The 15768-nt window shown below is 47.5% G+C and overlaps 1 protein-coding gene across 2 annotated transcripts in view; it reads left to right on the top strand.

Moving 5' to 3' along the window:
- The first annotated feature begins 3784 nt into the window (after positions 1 to 3784).
- The window catches only part of DCX (doublecortin), a 76296-nt gene continuing 64312 nt past the window's right edge, over positions 3785 to 15768 (top strand). For both annotated transcript variants that reach the window (XM_013955112.2, XM_013955111.2), the window contains exons 1-2: positions 3785 to 3821; positions 5292 to 5682. In XM_013955112.2, coding sequence (XP_013810566.1) covers positions 5319 to 5682 — 364 coding nt within the window. In that variant the 5' untranslated portion in view covers positions 3785 to 3821; positions 5292 to 5318. The remainder of the gene's footprint in view (positions 3822 to 5291; positions 5683 to 15768) is intronic.

The raw sequence follows: 15768 nt of genomic DNA, 5'->3' as shown, positions 1-15768 counted from the left end.
GCAGGCTGCCACTGCGGTGGGACAGGAGTGAGGAGTCCTGTGTTGGCCAGCTGCTGGAGGTGGCCTTGGAGCCTGACCTGCCCTACCTGTGCCAAACTGATTGGATTTGTCTGTCCTTGGTGCTTCAGCTTCCACCCTCTCCTTTCCCAAACTGAAAAGGAAAACTTTGCCCCTGCTGCTCCCTGGGGTTCCCAGTGATTCATGCTGTAAAAAGGGTTCAGTCCCATGACTTCAGGGTCTGAACAGCCTCTGCAGATGGTTAGCAAGCCTGGATGAGTGGTGAGGCTTCACTGTGGAGGTATTCCTCCACCCATCTCTCCCCAGCAGCTGAGCTGACTTTGGCTCACCAGCATGGGCATTTAAAAGACTTTCAGATGTGTGTGGTCCCTGTAAAAATAAATCTCCGAAGGAAACAAATGTTATGTGGTGAAAGTCTGCTAAGTCCCCATTGCTTATTAGCTCATAGTATCATGTAGGAGAGACTTAACTCTATAGTCTTATATAGGATAATTCTTGGATGAACTGTCAGCCCTTCTGAAGATTCAGGTTTAAAACCTGTTGCTCTGCAGGGTTGAGACTGAGTGAGGACTGGCCTTGTCTTTAGGTTTTGGATGCCTTACTTGAGACAGTTGGCAGAGCCCTAAAAGTCATTTGTGACTCTGGAGAGTTTTAGCATAGAAGTTCTCATCAAACAAAGCTTTGAAAGCAGTGATTGGGGTGATGCTTTCAAAGCAGTCTGTAAAAACAGAGGTTAAAATAAAAAATGTAATTAAACATATGTATCTAAATAGACCGACTTGAAAATGATGACCCAAGACTTCCTTTAAGAGCAATGAACACTTGATTGAAATTTTTCCAGAATTTTCACCTATGATGCAGCCAGACCTCTGCTGATTATCACCCTAACTTAGATCCTAATGGCAAAATGTGTTACAATTGCGATACAATTTTTTTTTTATAGAAGTGAGGATGCCAAGTAGCAGGGCAACTAGGTGTTGACATAGAGTACTTAAGAATGCAACTCCTAACAGTAATGGAAATTGGGGTTTCTAGGTGTATGTGCAGGACTTACCACAGAAGCAGTCACAAAATCCCTTTCACTGGCACAACCTATCCTTTTCCAAAGTATCATGGTTGCTCAGCAATGTCAACAAAAGTGTCTTTATCCAGATTTAGTTTCACAGGCAAAAGACTAATGGCTTGTTTTGTGGAGTAAAGATGATTCACCTGATTTAAAGCAGATAATTTAATCTGAAGAGCTAAATTTATCTTTCCTTTTTAGCTAGATGAATTTTATGATGGGAAGAAAGATTGTTTTTCCAATTCTCAATCACTCAGGCTGCCTAAAATGGTTTAGGTTATTGTCTTGAGGATGAGTCTTTTCTGATATAAATAGGTTTAGACCAGCATTAACTCCTTGGGGCCAGAGAAGCAGCTCTTGTGTCTGACCAACAGATGTGAAATATGGAGGATTTCTGGAGGAGCAGACCCTTGCACTCATCAAGAAACTGCTGTTTATTTCTATGCCATACTGAACAGCCCAGACAATGTCTGTAGGATGAGATTCTGTTATCATTTGTAGAGTAGTAAATGTGGTGCAATTACACTGAGATCACATCAGATCTCCAGGGTTCATTGCCTCCTGTGATGCTCTGGCTACTGAGATCTTTCTTGCCTCGTGGCAGATTTAAAGGAGGACAGCTGGACTGAAGGTGATTTCGGCATCTCTTAGGAATAATTTGAGGTCAGGTCCAAGATGAACACTGCAGTCATTGGCCAGAGAAGCCTTATCCTTCAGTCAGGAACAAATGCAAGGTCTGTTGCTGGAGTAGTTCTGCTTAATTCTGAATGTTTCTAAAAGCAAGGGGACATGCTACAAAAGACTTATGGTAGTGTCCTGAGGAGACATGTCCATACAGATGTTTTCATCTTCATCTTACCAGTGGGTAAGTTCTCAGATGTGGAAAGAAGTCAAGAGTCAATGTGATGTGAGACCCTTTGCTGTCCTCAGAATACTCCATATGAGCCAAACTGGGGGAGATGAGCAACCACTGTGCGATTCCACTGGCTGCGGGGGATTGACATCATCCTTCCAGGCTCCCCTTGCAGTAGTATCCAATGCCTTGGATGTGATCCCATATAGTCTGCCTCTTCTGTATCAAAGCTCTGTGCACTGCTGAAGACTAGATTTGGTTTCCTTTTCTGTATTCTTGTTGTTATTGCACTTAGTACTTGCATAATAATATATCTTTGCATTTTTAAATATGAATGAATTTATATTTACAACAGTACTGTGATATAGAGAAGAATTGTGTTAATTCTAGACAGATTAGGCACATGGTCACAAATGGCCAGGCATTATCTAATCTGGGAATGGGATGGAGAAGGCTTAAAGTCTCATCTGCCTCTTGCATCTGCATGCAGAAGCCTAAGGAAGCATGCCCTGGAGAGCACAGATCCTGCTCTTTCCTGTGGCCCCCTTGAGTGCTAATTTCTGAAGAGGGAGAGGTGAACTGCAGTCTCCTCCCCAGTGATCCCACCAAGCATGTGTTGGAGCAGCTGACAGCTTTGGCAGAGGATGCAGCGGAGCCCTCTATAAATGAGAGAGGACGGTCTTCAGGGAATAAGAACATTTTTATAACTATAATATGTGAAAATTGCCGGGAAACAAAGAAGATGAGCTTTCAGTGGGTTCGTGTCAGCATTGCCTGGACTATCATGTACAAGGCAGACAAAGCTGGAGTAAATGCTAAATATTTCTGTGTAAATGTGATATGCCATAATGTGCCAAAATGACAAAATCTGATGGTTCTCATTCAAAACAGACACAGCATGTTAGGAAAGATTCCCTGCTGCAGATGAGAAGACCCTCCCATTTCTACGATCTGTTGTTACCTAGAATAAAGATGGATCAGCAGCAGTGGGGTTAGGAGTGGGTTGCTGCTCTCCTACCAGCAGAATGGAAGTATCCATCCACAAAGCAGGTGAAGGTTTTCACCGTCTCAGGGAAAGAGCCTAGTGCAGTTTCCTAACAGCTGAGTCCTTCTGCAGAGGGATCAGAAAATAAACTTCTCTTAGTTTGGGACATGAGCCAGGCTGAATCTGTTTGGTTAAGTTTATATCAAATGACTCTAGCCTGAATCCCTTGGAGATTTGAATGAACTGGGATTCAGAGTTCTAGTTTTGGCCTATGTCCAATGTTAATGGAGAGAAATTATTCAGGGGCACTGGCATGCAGAACCACCAAGTTAATTCTCCTTTTCTGCTTGCCAGTATAAACCATGAAGGCTGTGTAAAGGCAGTACAGGAGCAATACTGGGTCCAGTGCCACTTGTGAACTCTTGCTCTTAGTCGCTTTCCCAACACGCTGGAATCATGTGCCAGCACCGCAGCATGTTGCAGCTGTGACCTCACTGTAGTGGTAATCCTGTAATATTGGTGCAGCAGACTAATTATGCTCTTTTTTTCAGTGGGGTCAGATGCTTTCTTGGTGAAGCTAGAGCCAAAGGGAAACTTGCTCCCTCTGAACATGACCCCAAGGTTTGCCCCTTTAAACTTTTTGTTTCCCCATCTGTTAACATATCCAGAGCTGGAGTGAACGCATCCTTTTCTCCTCAAATACAGATGGGAAGACTACAAGCAGATGACAGAGTAAAAACAACTGAGGCAAAGTTACCATGAAGGGATCGAACAAGGCACTAGGACCTAGGAGGAGTCTCATCCACCCTGGCAGGAATTTCTTGCTTGGAGCTCAGACAACAAAGGCAGAGTGAGCCTGGTTTTCTTTCTCTCAGCATCTCCACCCTGCGCGCTGCAAACCGGTGAGTAGAGCTTTTTTAGTGACTTGCGTGCAGAAAAGTAATGGATATTGGAAGGAAGGGAGGAATCTTTCTCGTAGGACCTTGCAGCATCTGCAGTTCATTTTTAAAACAAAACGCCTGCATCCCCCAATTCATTCCCGAAGTTGCTTGGCTGTTTCATTGTTCATGCATGGCACCAGGCTGTCTCTGCCGCAGCTGGTGCCGTGGGGGGACACTCCCTGCTTGGGGCTTCTGGGCAGGTCGCCTGCATTGTCACCTTCGGCTTTACTGCAGTTTGGGGACAATGATTTCCTTCTCGCACAGGTCACAGTGACATTGCGAGGGAGCCCTGTTCTGGCAAATGTGAGGGGTGGGGAAGAGATAGCAACAGCTTTTCCTAGACTGATACCTGGCTGCCAAATGCTGGGTGTAAATCCCGCTTCTGCCCGGTGCAACCCGGCAGATGCAAGTGGCACGTTGCTGGCTGCACCAGGGCAGCACCAGGCGCTCCCCCCAGCACCGAAGGATTCTCCCCCTTTTGTGTCAGGGTTAGGTGGGCGAGGAGGTTTGGTCTGGAGCAAAAACGATATGCTAGGCAAAAACACCCGCTGGCTGGGTGTCAGCCCAAGCCTCGGCTTTCCGGCACAGGGAACAATGAAAGGTGCCGCCAGGGCCTGCCGGCGCTCCCCAGGCACACCGGCCTGGGGAGGGGGGCAATAGCCCCTCTGTTTTCTCCTCCTCATTAAATGGGAGCAGAAATGCAATTCCGAAGAGACTCAGATTGAAGAGAGCTTATCGAAGCCTCTTTTCAATGACAGATTTTTTCTTTGCAGTCATTTCTTAGAGAGGTAGGCTGGTCCTGGGGGTTGATTGATGGGCGAGGAGGGGGCTGCGGAGAGGGGGAAGGGTGGGCTGGGTCTCCTTGCGAACCCTTATTGAACAGGCTGTCACAAAGAAACGGCTTATTCCCCTGTGACCATTCTTTCATAAATGCCAGTTTATTCTAATGTTAAATATTCAGATGCTCTGGTTCCTTCCATGATTCGCCAGATTGAAGGGCTGACTCACTGGGATCTCCTTGTTTTCGGTTGCCAAAGGAAACCTCACGGGGCCTAGAGGTTTAATTCGTTACCAGCTGATGTTTGGATAAGTTTTTGGGGGCCGAGCTGTAGTCGTCATGTATTCCTTTGGCTCCGAGTCCCAATTTACTGCACTTTGAAAACTCCCAGGTGTGGGAGCAGACTGCCCACTCGAAACGCGTTCCCTGCTCCCAGTAGCTGGATCCCTTTCAAAATGTAAGGACCCTCCTTCCCTCAGCCCCAGAATCCACACAAATCTGGGTCAGCGGAGGGGGCACTTCCCAAACACGTCTGTGTCCTGCTCCAGACGCAGCTCTTGCAGTAGGGTAATTTTTCTCTCCAGACTGTTGTTCTGCTCAGCCCTAACGTGCGCCCTTTGCGCTCCTTCCTTCCCCGTCTCCTTCCCACTCAGCTTCAGATCTTTAGGGCTCTCCAAACTATGGAACTTGATTTTGGACACTTTGACGAAAGAGACAAGGCGTCCAGAAACATGCGAGGCTCCCGCATGAACGGCCTGCCCAGCCCCACTCACAGCGCCCACTGCAGCTTCTACAGGACCCGCACCTTGCAGGCGCTGAGCAACGAGAAGAAAGCCAAGAAGGTGCGTTTCTATCGCAACGGGGACCGCTACTTCAAGGGGATTGTATACGCCGTGTCCTCCGACCGCTTCCGGAGTTTCGATGCTCTCCTGGCTGACCTGACCCGGTCCCTGTCCGACAACATTAACCTGCCTCAGGGGGTGCGGTACATATACACCATCGATGGCTCGCGCAAGATCGGGAGCATGGACGAGCTGGAGGAAGGTAATGAGCGGGCGGCGAGCGTGGCCGCCTGGCGCGGCGAGGAGGCGGGGTGGGAGGGGGCTGCGCCACGCGGGGCTGCCTCTGAGGTCACCTTCCTCCTGGTCTGGGGACGCTGCTGCCCCGCCGGGCTGACCTTGCCTGGCGAGGGGCCGAGAGGGCAGCAGTGCGGGGGCTGTGTGCCCCCCCCGCCCCGGGGCTGGCTCGGGTGCGGAGCTGGAGGGCTGTGTCCTGCTCGGGGCAGGCACGGCTGCGTGTCTGTCCTGGGGGCGGCCCCCTCTCCCGGCTAGTGGAAAAGGGGGGTCTTGGGGGGTTCACGGGCAGCGCGGGTGGGGGGGCCGGGTGGGGGTGCTCCATGCAGTGTGTGTGTGCATGGGCGTGCGCACGGGGGGCGTGGGGGGGTCGTGCAGGGTGTGTGCACGGCAGGGTGTGGGGGGGTCGTGCAGGGTGTGTGCACAGGGGTGTGGAAGAGGGTGTTGTGGGTTTGTGCGGTGTGTGTACAGGGGTGTGTTGGGGGTCCATGCTGGGTGTGTGTATGGGGGTGCTGGGGGTGGGTGCAGTGTGTGTGTAGGGGGTGCGGAAGGGGATGCCGTGGATTTGTGCAGGGGGTGTGTCTGGGGATGTGGAGGGGGTGCTGGGGGTTCGTGCAGGGTGTGTGTACGTGGGTGTGTGTGGGGGTGCTGGGGGTTCGTGCAGGGTGTGTGTGGGGGGTGCTGGGGGTTCGTGCAGGGTGTGTGTAGGTGGGTGTGGGGGGGTGCTGGGGGTTCGTGCAGGGTGTGTGTAGGTGGGTGTGGGGGGGTGCTGGGGGTTCGTGCAGGGTGTGTGTACGTGGGTGTGTGTGGGGGTGCTGGGGGTTCGTGCAGGGTGTGGGGGGGTGCTGGGGGTTCATGCAGGGTGTGTGTAGGTGGGTGTGGGGGGGTGCTGGGGGTTCGTGCAGGGTGTGTGTAGGTGGGTGTGGGGGGGTGCTGGGGGTTCGTGCAGGGTGTGGGGGGGTGCTGGGGGTTCGTGCAGGGTGTGTGTACATGGGTGTGGGGGGGTGCTGGGGGTTCGTGCAGGGTGTGGGGGGGTGGGTGTGGAGGGGGTGCTAGGGGTTCGTGGAAGGGGGTGTTGTGCATTTGTAGGGGTGTGTGCTGGGCGTTTGGGGGTTCACACAGGGTGTGGGGGGGGTTGGTGCAGTGTGTGTGCATGGGAGCGTGGAAGGGAGTGTTGGTTCATGCAGTGTGTGTGGGGGGAAGCGTGTGTGCGTTGGGGGGGTTGGGCGTTCATGTAGTGGGTTTGGAGGGGGAGTTCATGAACGCAGCATGTGCGGAGAGGGGTATTTGGGGGGGGGGTTGCACTTGGAGAGATTGGTTTTCACACCGGGGGTGTGTGGAGGAGGTGTCGGGAGGGTCGATTGCAGGGGGGTGTTGGGGTTCCCGAGGGGGCTGGTGCTGGAGGGGCGTGCTGGGGCGTTGTGCGTGGAGGGGGTGCTGAGACCTGCGCACAGGAGTATGCGGGGCCCCCAGCCGCCGCGCTTTTCCCTTCCCACAGCGCTCTGGATGCTTGATCCTTTGTTCGAGTCTGGAATATTCTGGTTGCTTTGTCGGAGAGGGGAGTTGCTTTTCCCAGCTCCTTGGTCTGTTCTTCCCCGCAGCTGCCCTGGCTCATTTGGTGACACTAGCGAGAAGCCACCGGGCCTTTAATAAAACCCAACGGGCCTGAGCGGGTGAGCCATGGCCGCAGGCTGGCCTCAGCCCCGAGTCCCTGTGCGACCTTGCCTACGGCCTCCTTCCCTGCCATTCCCTCTCCATCAAGCGGGACGCTCATTTTCCCAAAACACGATGGGTAGGGGAAACACAATAGAATAAACACCGTTCTCCATGCGAGCGTTTTACTCGGGACGAGTTGCCGTCTCACGGAGACGATGCTGTCCTGCTGGAGTTAGTCTCAGCCCAGTTACGACAGAGCTGTCAAATGGAGGTGTGGCCGTTCTTAATTTTAGAGATCCTGCCATCTTTCAGTCTGATCTCTCAATACGGCCACAGCCTTCCTCCAATGGCAGCTCTTGGTCCTGCTTTTCTGAGGTTTCATGTACATCTTCAGGAATAACTTCCCAAGAGAAAATATAGATTGTTATTTTATACTCTTTCTGCTTTTTGTCAAATAAGTTAACAAGCCTTTCATTATTGTACCTGCTGTACGCTGTTTTTTGTGCTGCAGGCAAGAAGGTACCTAGTTTTTAAAAAGATATTTTTAAGTGGCTGGGGTACAGGCAGGAGATGCTGGCATTTGGGATCTGGCTTTGTTCTACCAAAACGGTATCTGGAAATGGAGCACCGAAGAAGTGGCACTAAAACAGAAGTGGAATTACTGTGTGCGCGGCCGTGTCCCCAGCAGAGCGTCGGCCGGGGGAACGCAGGCTGAGCGGAGTGAAAACAAAGGAATAGGGTGGCCGAAGATGCAAAAGTAGTTCTGTATGCTGTCATTGGCAGCTTAACGATAGCCCTATTCCCATATTTCTAGCAATGGGCTACTCCCCTATTGTAGAAAAGCAATCTGGGAGAGACACCACTTTTAATTTATAATGCAGCGGTTGTCATTATACTGTAATTTCAACCTTGTGGTAACCTGTGCTATTAGCTTGTTTGTATGACTGTGTACTAGATACATGCATGGATAAACAGAACTTCAGAGTAATTGCACTGAGGTGCATATAATGTAAAACCGCACAAGGATAGAGAGTGTGTGCTATATAAATTATTTTTTGGTTAGACTGAGGCGGTCATTGGAGGTTTGATAATGAGGGTAACTAAAGCAGAGTTATTTTCTATACTATGACTAATTTATTGTTATAGTTTCCAATAAACAAGTAGAACCTAGGAAAAGAGGCGATCAGAGATGCTAATCTCAGTACTTTGCTCTGCAATAGCTGGTGAATTACTGATATTAATATTTCATGTCATGTTCAATGTACTTGATTACATCTGGGTGATTAAAAAACATGCTTGCATGGTGTAGTCTGAATACATTTATGTAGGGTAGAGAATCACTGAACAATAACTTATATCCTTGAGACAGCAGACACTTCAGGTGAACAAAGATTTGGTGTGCTACTAATTCAGTGGAAATTGGAAATAATCCTGTTGGTTTCCAGCCCCAGACTTGGGAGACTTTCTTCTCGTGGTATTAGAGATCATTCCCATAAGAGTCTGGATGAATGTTTTACTTCCCACTTGTACAAATGGAACAAGTGAGTTGCCTCCTACTCTTCTGATCACATTCCCACCAGGACTCTGCCGTGCAGGTGCTCTTTGCTGCCCCCGGAGCTCTCCCTCACCCGTCACTGCATTGCTGTCCAGCCTCCTGTGCCCAGACAGCTGGCTCTATCCTTGTCTCTCAAGGACCCTCTCCTCCCGCAGCCCACCAGCTGGATCAATTTTTCTCTCTCACCCATAATGGCTATCTTCCATCACTGCAGTTGCTTCTTAATTTTGTCTCTCTATTGTCAGCTATTCATTTTTAATGTATTTGCAAATAATATGCAAGTACATGCTGCCATTGATTAGGGGTGTGCTCCTCCTTAACTTGTATGTTGGTTTGATGCAGTACAGCAGCCTGTTACTGCACCGTTACCTCTGACCTTGACTATCAGGTAAATTGCCAACAGAAACCTCCACTTAAGTGCTCCAAAGGCCCCTTGGCTGAGATACGGAGGCAGGACTGGATCCTGGGCCAGGTGCAGCTATCTGTTATGGTTGTTCCAGTCAATTAGTGAATCTTCCGGAAGAGAGCACTAGGTAATCTTTATTCTCTTTCATATTATAATGGGTTCCAAGGACCAAGGCTTTAGGACTTCTATATATGAAGTTACCCTTATAGATTGTTGCTGAGCCACTGTTGTAACAGTTAATTCTGTCCCTTGTGCAGTGGGAAAACTTGAATATGAAACATGCTAAAAAAAAAAAAAAAAAAATTGTGCCATTTTTTCTGGCCATGCTGCAGTTGATATTAGAGCAGCTTACGTTGTCATCCAAGGCTCTACTGAAATCCAGCATCTCTACAAGGTGGCTTTTTTCAGCACCCATGTTCTGATAGACCCATTGCAATGAGATGATAAATGCTCCATGCCTAAGCTCTGGTTGCTCTTGTCATTAAATGGAGGACTAGATAAAGACACAAGCTGATGTTATACATTGGCTTTGGCAGCAGAGATGGCTTAAGAAATGCCTCTCTTGGCTCTGTGCCCCAAACTTGGGTCCCAACTCACTGTCTCCATTCTGCCAAGATCTCTTTGTGGGACAAAAGGTTATTTTTAGTGCAACTCAAAATTTGGCAACTTTTCCACATGGTTCTTCTAGCAGTTTCTTAAAATAATGACAGGGATGGTGAGCTGCAACTTGGGAGGGAGCTAAAGGCATAGGGAACAGATCCCGAACTGCTGAAGCCAGCACAGCCCTGAGTTAACCTCAGTGCCGAGGAGGCTGCGGTTTGTTCCCTCCTAAAGGAGGGGCTGATGCCTCCTGAAGAAACCAAATTTCCACCTTGTCAAGATGAGGTGTGTGTTATGCTGTGTTTAGAGGCACCAAAAAAATTGGTCATCCTACTGTGCACTGTGGAATGAGTAGGAAGAGAGAGCTGCCAGAGAGGTTGTGGTCTAAACATGTCAAGGTGGAAGAAGGTGGTGTCACCAGTGAGGAACTGAGATGCAGAGAGGAAGCTTGGCCAGTCCTGCCAGCCAGTCCTACCTCCTGCAGCAGCTGCTTGCCCTAATTCCGTAGGGGGGAGAGAGATGGAAGTCAGAGCTCTGAGTTTTCTTGTTCAAGTGCTTTCCTTTCCTCCCTCAGTCTTCCTCAGGGTCTGGTCAGTGGATTTGAGGTGTCTACATCTTTCAATTTTTTTGTTATACACGGACTTTGGGCCTGCTTCTAAGCAGAGGCAGATTTAATATGAATAAAGGGTCCTTTGCCCATGGTCAGAGTCAGAAATAAATGTGAAATAAGCCTATCAGGTGTAAATATAGCATGGATTAGACATGGTGAATAAAGGGAAAAATTCAGACCAGAGATTAGAACTAGTGCTTGAGAGTTGTAACATTTAGGGGAAGCTGCACAGCTGCGCTCTCAGCTCCTGGTGTGCTGGGGTGGTTAGGCAGAGCGCAGCCCAGCCCTGCTGTGCCTTGGAGGTGAGGGTCTTTCACATAGTGGATTTATGTCCTTGTTCTATACTGGGCTGCTCCAGTCTGAAATCAGTTCTTGCTTCAGTTTAAGCATCAGAAAAAGCTGAATAGGATTTTGTTTTGCTTGGTGGGATTTAATTGCAAACATTTGGGGGTTATGCGAGATGTTCCAGAAAGTGTTTCCAAGCTTTTATATTCTGTCATGGCCTGGGGAATCTTTTCCAAATTCCTGTCCAGGAATGTTTAAAGTAGTCACAGGAGAGGCTCCACCCTGAAGCTCTACAGACCCTGGTGTGTGCTGGGGCTGGGGGAGTTTTAGGAAGTGTATGGAAATCTCCACCCAGTGGGCACATGTTCCAATTTGCCTGGAAAGCTGAAGTTCATGTAGCCTAACACCGAGATCTCGGTGACCTGTGGCATTGTTTGGTGTGGCTGTTATCCTGACAGCTTGCCTAATTACATCCTATATAACGAAGCTTACCCTTGCAGTTCTGTTTGCTTTGCTTACTCATCCTGGCTGTCATACTAGGACTGTGTTGGTCCCTGCAGATAACTTGGCGTGGCAAATTCTTTATGAAGCTTTGGGCATTATGTGGTTTGGAAGGCAATTTAATAATCATGCATTTCATTCATTTTATGAGTAGAACAAGAGGTGCTTCTCACTCGTGTGAGATGTCGTTGTGGAAGAGCCAAAGGAAGAAAGCTATCCCACAGATCCGTTTTGCCATGGTAGAGTTGGTCGTGAGACAGGAGTATCATTTTTCGTGTATAAGGTAGTAGCAGGTTCATGCAGTAGAAATTAAAGGCCTAGTTTACCACAGTACAATGAACTCCTGCAAGGTGTTAACACACTTTCTATTGAAGTTATAATAAATTCCATGAAATGTGAAAGCTGGGCACAATATAAAATGCTCAACTTCAAGACAGCAGAGCTCACAGCCAAAATAGACTGCAGCCCACAGAGACTGTTTTTTGAATAACTGCTAACAGTTACACTTTTGAAATGGCCTCAATCCAGCTTTCCCAATTTTTCCTGCAAGACTTTTAAACACAGTTCATTGCACTTAAACTTGCTGGTGCATGCTGAGAGAGGATAACTTTTTTGAAAGCGCAGCCTGTCGTTTTTAGTATTGTCAAAAGGAGCCGCTGTAAGAGGGTTGAAGACTTAGCACTCATCTTGAGTGCAGAATTTCTCTCAAGGCAAACCTTATCTTTGTTCAGATCATCCCTTCTTTAGGAGCTGAATAATCTCCTTGTGCTACTGCCAAATAGGTTGCAAAGTAATGGGTAGCGCGCTTGCAGCCGGTGTAATTCAGTATGGTACAAACCATGGCTTTAAATGGCAAATATGCTGATGGTGACTTAAGTTCAAAGCTCTACGGTCAGTCCATCTCTTGCTGAGGGCATGATAGACGGAATAAATCAATGGTGTGGCTGGTTTGATGGCATGACAGAAATAGTGATGCCTCCGGAGCGCGCTGGCATGATGCCAAGCGCGCATCAACCTGCAGAGTTTTGGCTTCGCGATGTAGACAGGGCATCTTGTGCTGACTTGGCACTGAACTAGAAAAATGCTGTCCTTGGCACCACGAGCACCCTGGCCCTAAGGACAGTGTGTTCGGCAGTGGACTAGATGTCAGGGTGATGCTTCTCACTTTTGTAGACACCCGCACCCCAAACTTGTAAGATGTGTGGGTGAGGCGCCCTTTGAGAGAGCGTCTCTTTGGGGCTGCCATTTGGGGTTTTGTTTGAAAGCAACAAAATGGCTGTTCATCATCCTTGGAGTCATGACTTCCAGCTGGGTTTCTGCACATGTACACAGCCGCTTGCTGACTACCAGCTTGTCCCTGCAAATGTGTGTGCAGACTTTCACGTTCAGATCTGGGGAGCCAGGTGCTTCTGAGTTTTCTTTTACTTCTGAGTCTTTCCATCCGCTTCCTCCCCTTCCTTTCTGTTATGCTGTGCATGTCTTTGACAACCATGCTGTGCTTATCACAGTTAATTTTGTTGCAACTGCACGGTGGTACACCTTGACTCCTCATTATAGGCTTAGCACAGATAGACGTAGTGGAGAAACCTCCCTTCTCTCTGTGGTAGTGATAGTCCCCATAAGATTTCTCTCCTTGGTGACCCTCTGGTCACCACGTGACCAGTACACGTGTTCAAGGCTGGCAAGTTGTGGATTTAAGAACGCGCTTGCCCGATCCTGCTACCGCCTCATGGTAAGATCTGAGCAAAACGCAGCTGTAGGAAGTGAAACAGAGTATATGCTCCTGGATAGCAAATGGTAGAAGGGATGTGCCTCACTAAGGAACTTGCAATATAATTCAGTTATTTGAGGGCCGTAAACTGTCCGAGTTTGGGAAGACATAAATTGCAGTCATCTTTAAAATCACTGAACACTTCAGGTTACATCTGTGGGTTAGGGAAGAAGGCAGTGCCTTTTTCCCAGAGCTGTACTGCTGTAACTGCAGAAGTGTTGCTGAGAAGAGCTGCTACGCTGAACTGCAGAGCAATGTCACTCCAAGCAAATTTCTGGCCAGTTATTGAATAAAATATTTGCTAGGGGTTAGGTTAAATGAAACAATGTGAAAAAGGGCAGATTACATTTTCCACTTATGACTGTGAGCATAACTAGAAAGGCCAGTGCATATATACAACTACCTAATACCACCTTTGTGGAAACAAAGCCTATGAAAGGAATACTGCTTTCATGCCACTACTGCCTTCAGTGTACACTGCTATAAATACACTAGACAACTACAGAGTATAGTGAAGAACTTGAAAGGAGGCAGCTGGGCCTAAGTATAATAGTATTCTACCAAACAGAGCAATAATCTCTACTGTTTACTTTAAAATGAGGAACTTATTCACAGAAAATACACTCTAAGACCTCATGTGTTTATAGAACAGTACAAATATATACTTTCTTCCACCATGGTGTCTTTTCTCCCAAAGTATTATGTAAACACAGGTGAAAGTTAAGCCTTGCAACCTTTCTGTGACAAATATCACTTCTCCTGTTTTTCAGATAGGGAAGGTGAGGCCCAGGTCAGTTCAGGAGTTTCCTGGGAAAGAGGCAAGAACAGCGTTCAAATCACTTGGTCCTAGTGTTGTGTTCAAACATGGGATTCCCATCCCTCAGTGTGATATTACTCTTGAGCACTCTTGGAAAGGCCCTGCTGCCCAGGGTTTATGGGCTGGGGAGGCTCTGGGTGCTTAGGAGGTCTAATTCCCCACAAGCATGTCGAACTCCCCTTGCTCCACTTCTCACTCAGTGAGCTGTGAAACTGGAGAGAAGTGTGGGCCCCCTCTACACCAGATGTCACTTGGCTGAAGCAGATGATTAAACTACAATTTATCACTTATTAATCAGAAGATTCAAGGGATGTGATGCTTCTGGAAAATAATATCTCCAGTGGGAATTTGTCTTGATGTATGTCACTCCATGGGATATCTTTAGGCTTCTACATAGTCCAGCTCAAGAAATGTGAGGAATTAAGGAGCTTCAGCTATAGGTACTACACTGTCAGTTTGAGGGTTTCTGTTCATTGCATACATCCCTTGAATATACGTTTGTGTAGTTAAAGCCAACAGAACTTTCTAATGGGGTTTTTGTGTCAGTCGGTTTGGGGTACACTGGTGGACTAAAAATGCCCAATTGATAAATATGCTCATCATAAACCTTCTTAGCGCTCTTCTGCCTTCTGTGTTTCTGCTTCTCCTTCAGGAGAGACACAGATCACTTGCTTCCTGTTGGCAAATGATTTGGGGCGTTTTATGCAAATGGGTGGAGGTGCAAGCACCAAGAGTATACCCAGTTTGCCAGAAAGTGGTGTTGTAAAGTCAGGGCAAAAAAATTTTTTTTGTGGCATCAAACACTGAGCAGTATTAAGGACATAAATGCTACACATCCGCTTGTTCTAAGCATGTTAAAGACTCTGCTATGTGTTATGTACCTGTTAGTAGTCTTTGCATGTGTCTTATGAAGGGATTGTCTTAGTGACTCTATCAGGAATATAATTTAGTCAGCAGAAGGATGACTATACGGGCATTGCACTTGATATCTGATACATGTCCAGACTCCAAAATTCTCTGTGGAAGGCAATGGGCTGTTTGGAAATCCATATTTATATCCTTGCCAAATATATGTCAAATGTTGTCCTAGACATACTGTAATGGAAAGCCAGACTTGGATGTTGGGGCAGGCTTTTCTTAGATGTCCAGGCCCTAGAGTTCATGGTAGGTAACAAATAAGGAAATGCAGCCAGTCTGTTTACATGAAGGAGGAGTTTTTTCCTCATTCAAAATATCTGTATTTTGATTTCAAACCTACCATAACACTTGAAGAATTTCACTTTCTCCTGTAAGATCAGCCTAACAAAACACCAAAAAACCACCATAAGGTCCTATAGGTGCCTGTGTTATGCCTTCAGTTTCCATCAAAATTGTATCAAATGGGGAGACAAAGAAAGTTTCTTACTCTAGCAATGACTGAATTTTTTTTTCAGTGCATCCTCACGTGCTCAGCTGCCTGAGTCATTTCAGACTAGACAGCTACATTCCCTTAGGGAAACTGTTCTACAGTCTTATTCTAGTAAAAAATCTTCTAGGATCCATCAGATTTGCAGGCCCAGAAGATTCTCACAAATCCTTGTGTGCTATGGTACTCTTCAAACCTAAGGTAGACAGGATACTGTAAATGGTGGACTAAATTTCAAACCACCTTTGGATGGGATGGAGATAGTTTGTATTGATTACAAATGTGACTATGTAATATTTCACCCTTCTCTACCATGTGTAAGTTTGGATTTAATATATACTTTTTTTTGTTAATACCAGCTATCTTGAAGCAAGCAATGGTGTAGCGTTTTATCTCAGCGGCTTCCAAGTCTGTCTTCCAATAAACCACTGACACTACAACAAAGCCTAGT

This window comes from Apteryx mantelli, chromosome 13, assembly GCF_036417845.1.
Source record: "Apteryx mantelli isolate bAptMan1 chromosome 13, bAptMan1.hap1, whole genome shotgun sequence".
Lineage (NCBI taxonomy): Eukaryota > Metazoa > Chordata > Aves > Apterygiformes > Apterygidae > Apteryx > Apteryx mantelli.
The sequence above is the reverse complement of the archived record's forward strand: the minus strand, read 5'-3'. Positions and strand labels throughout refer to the sequence as shown.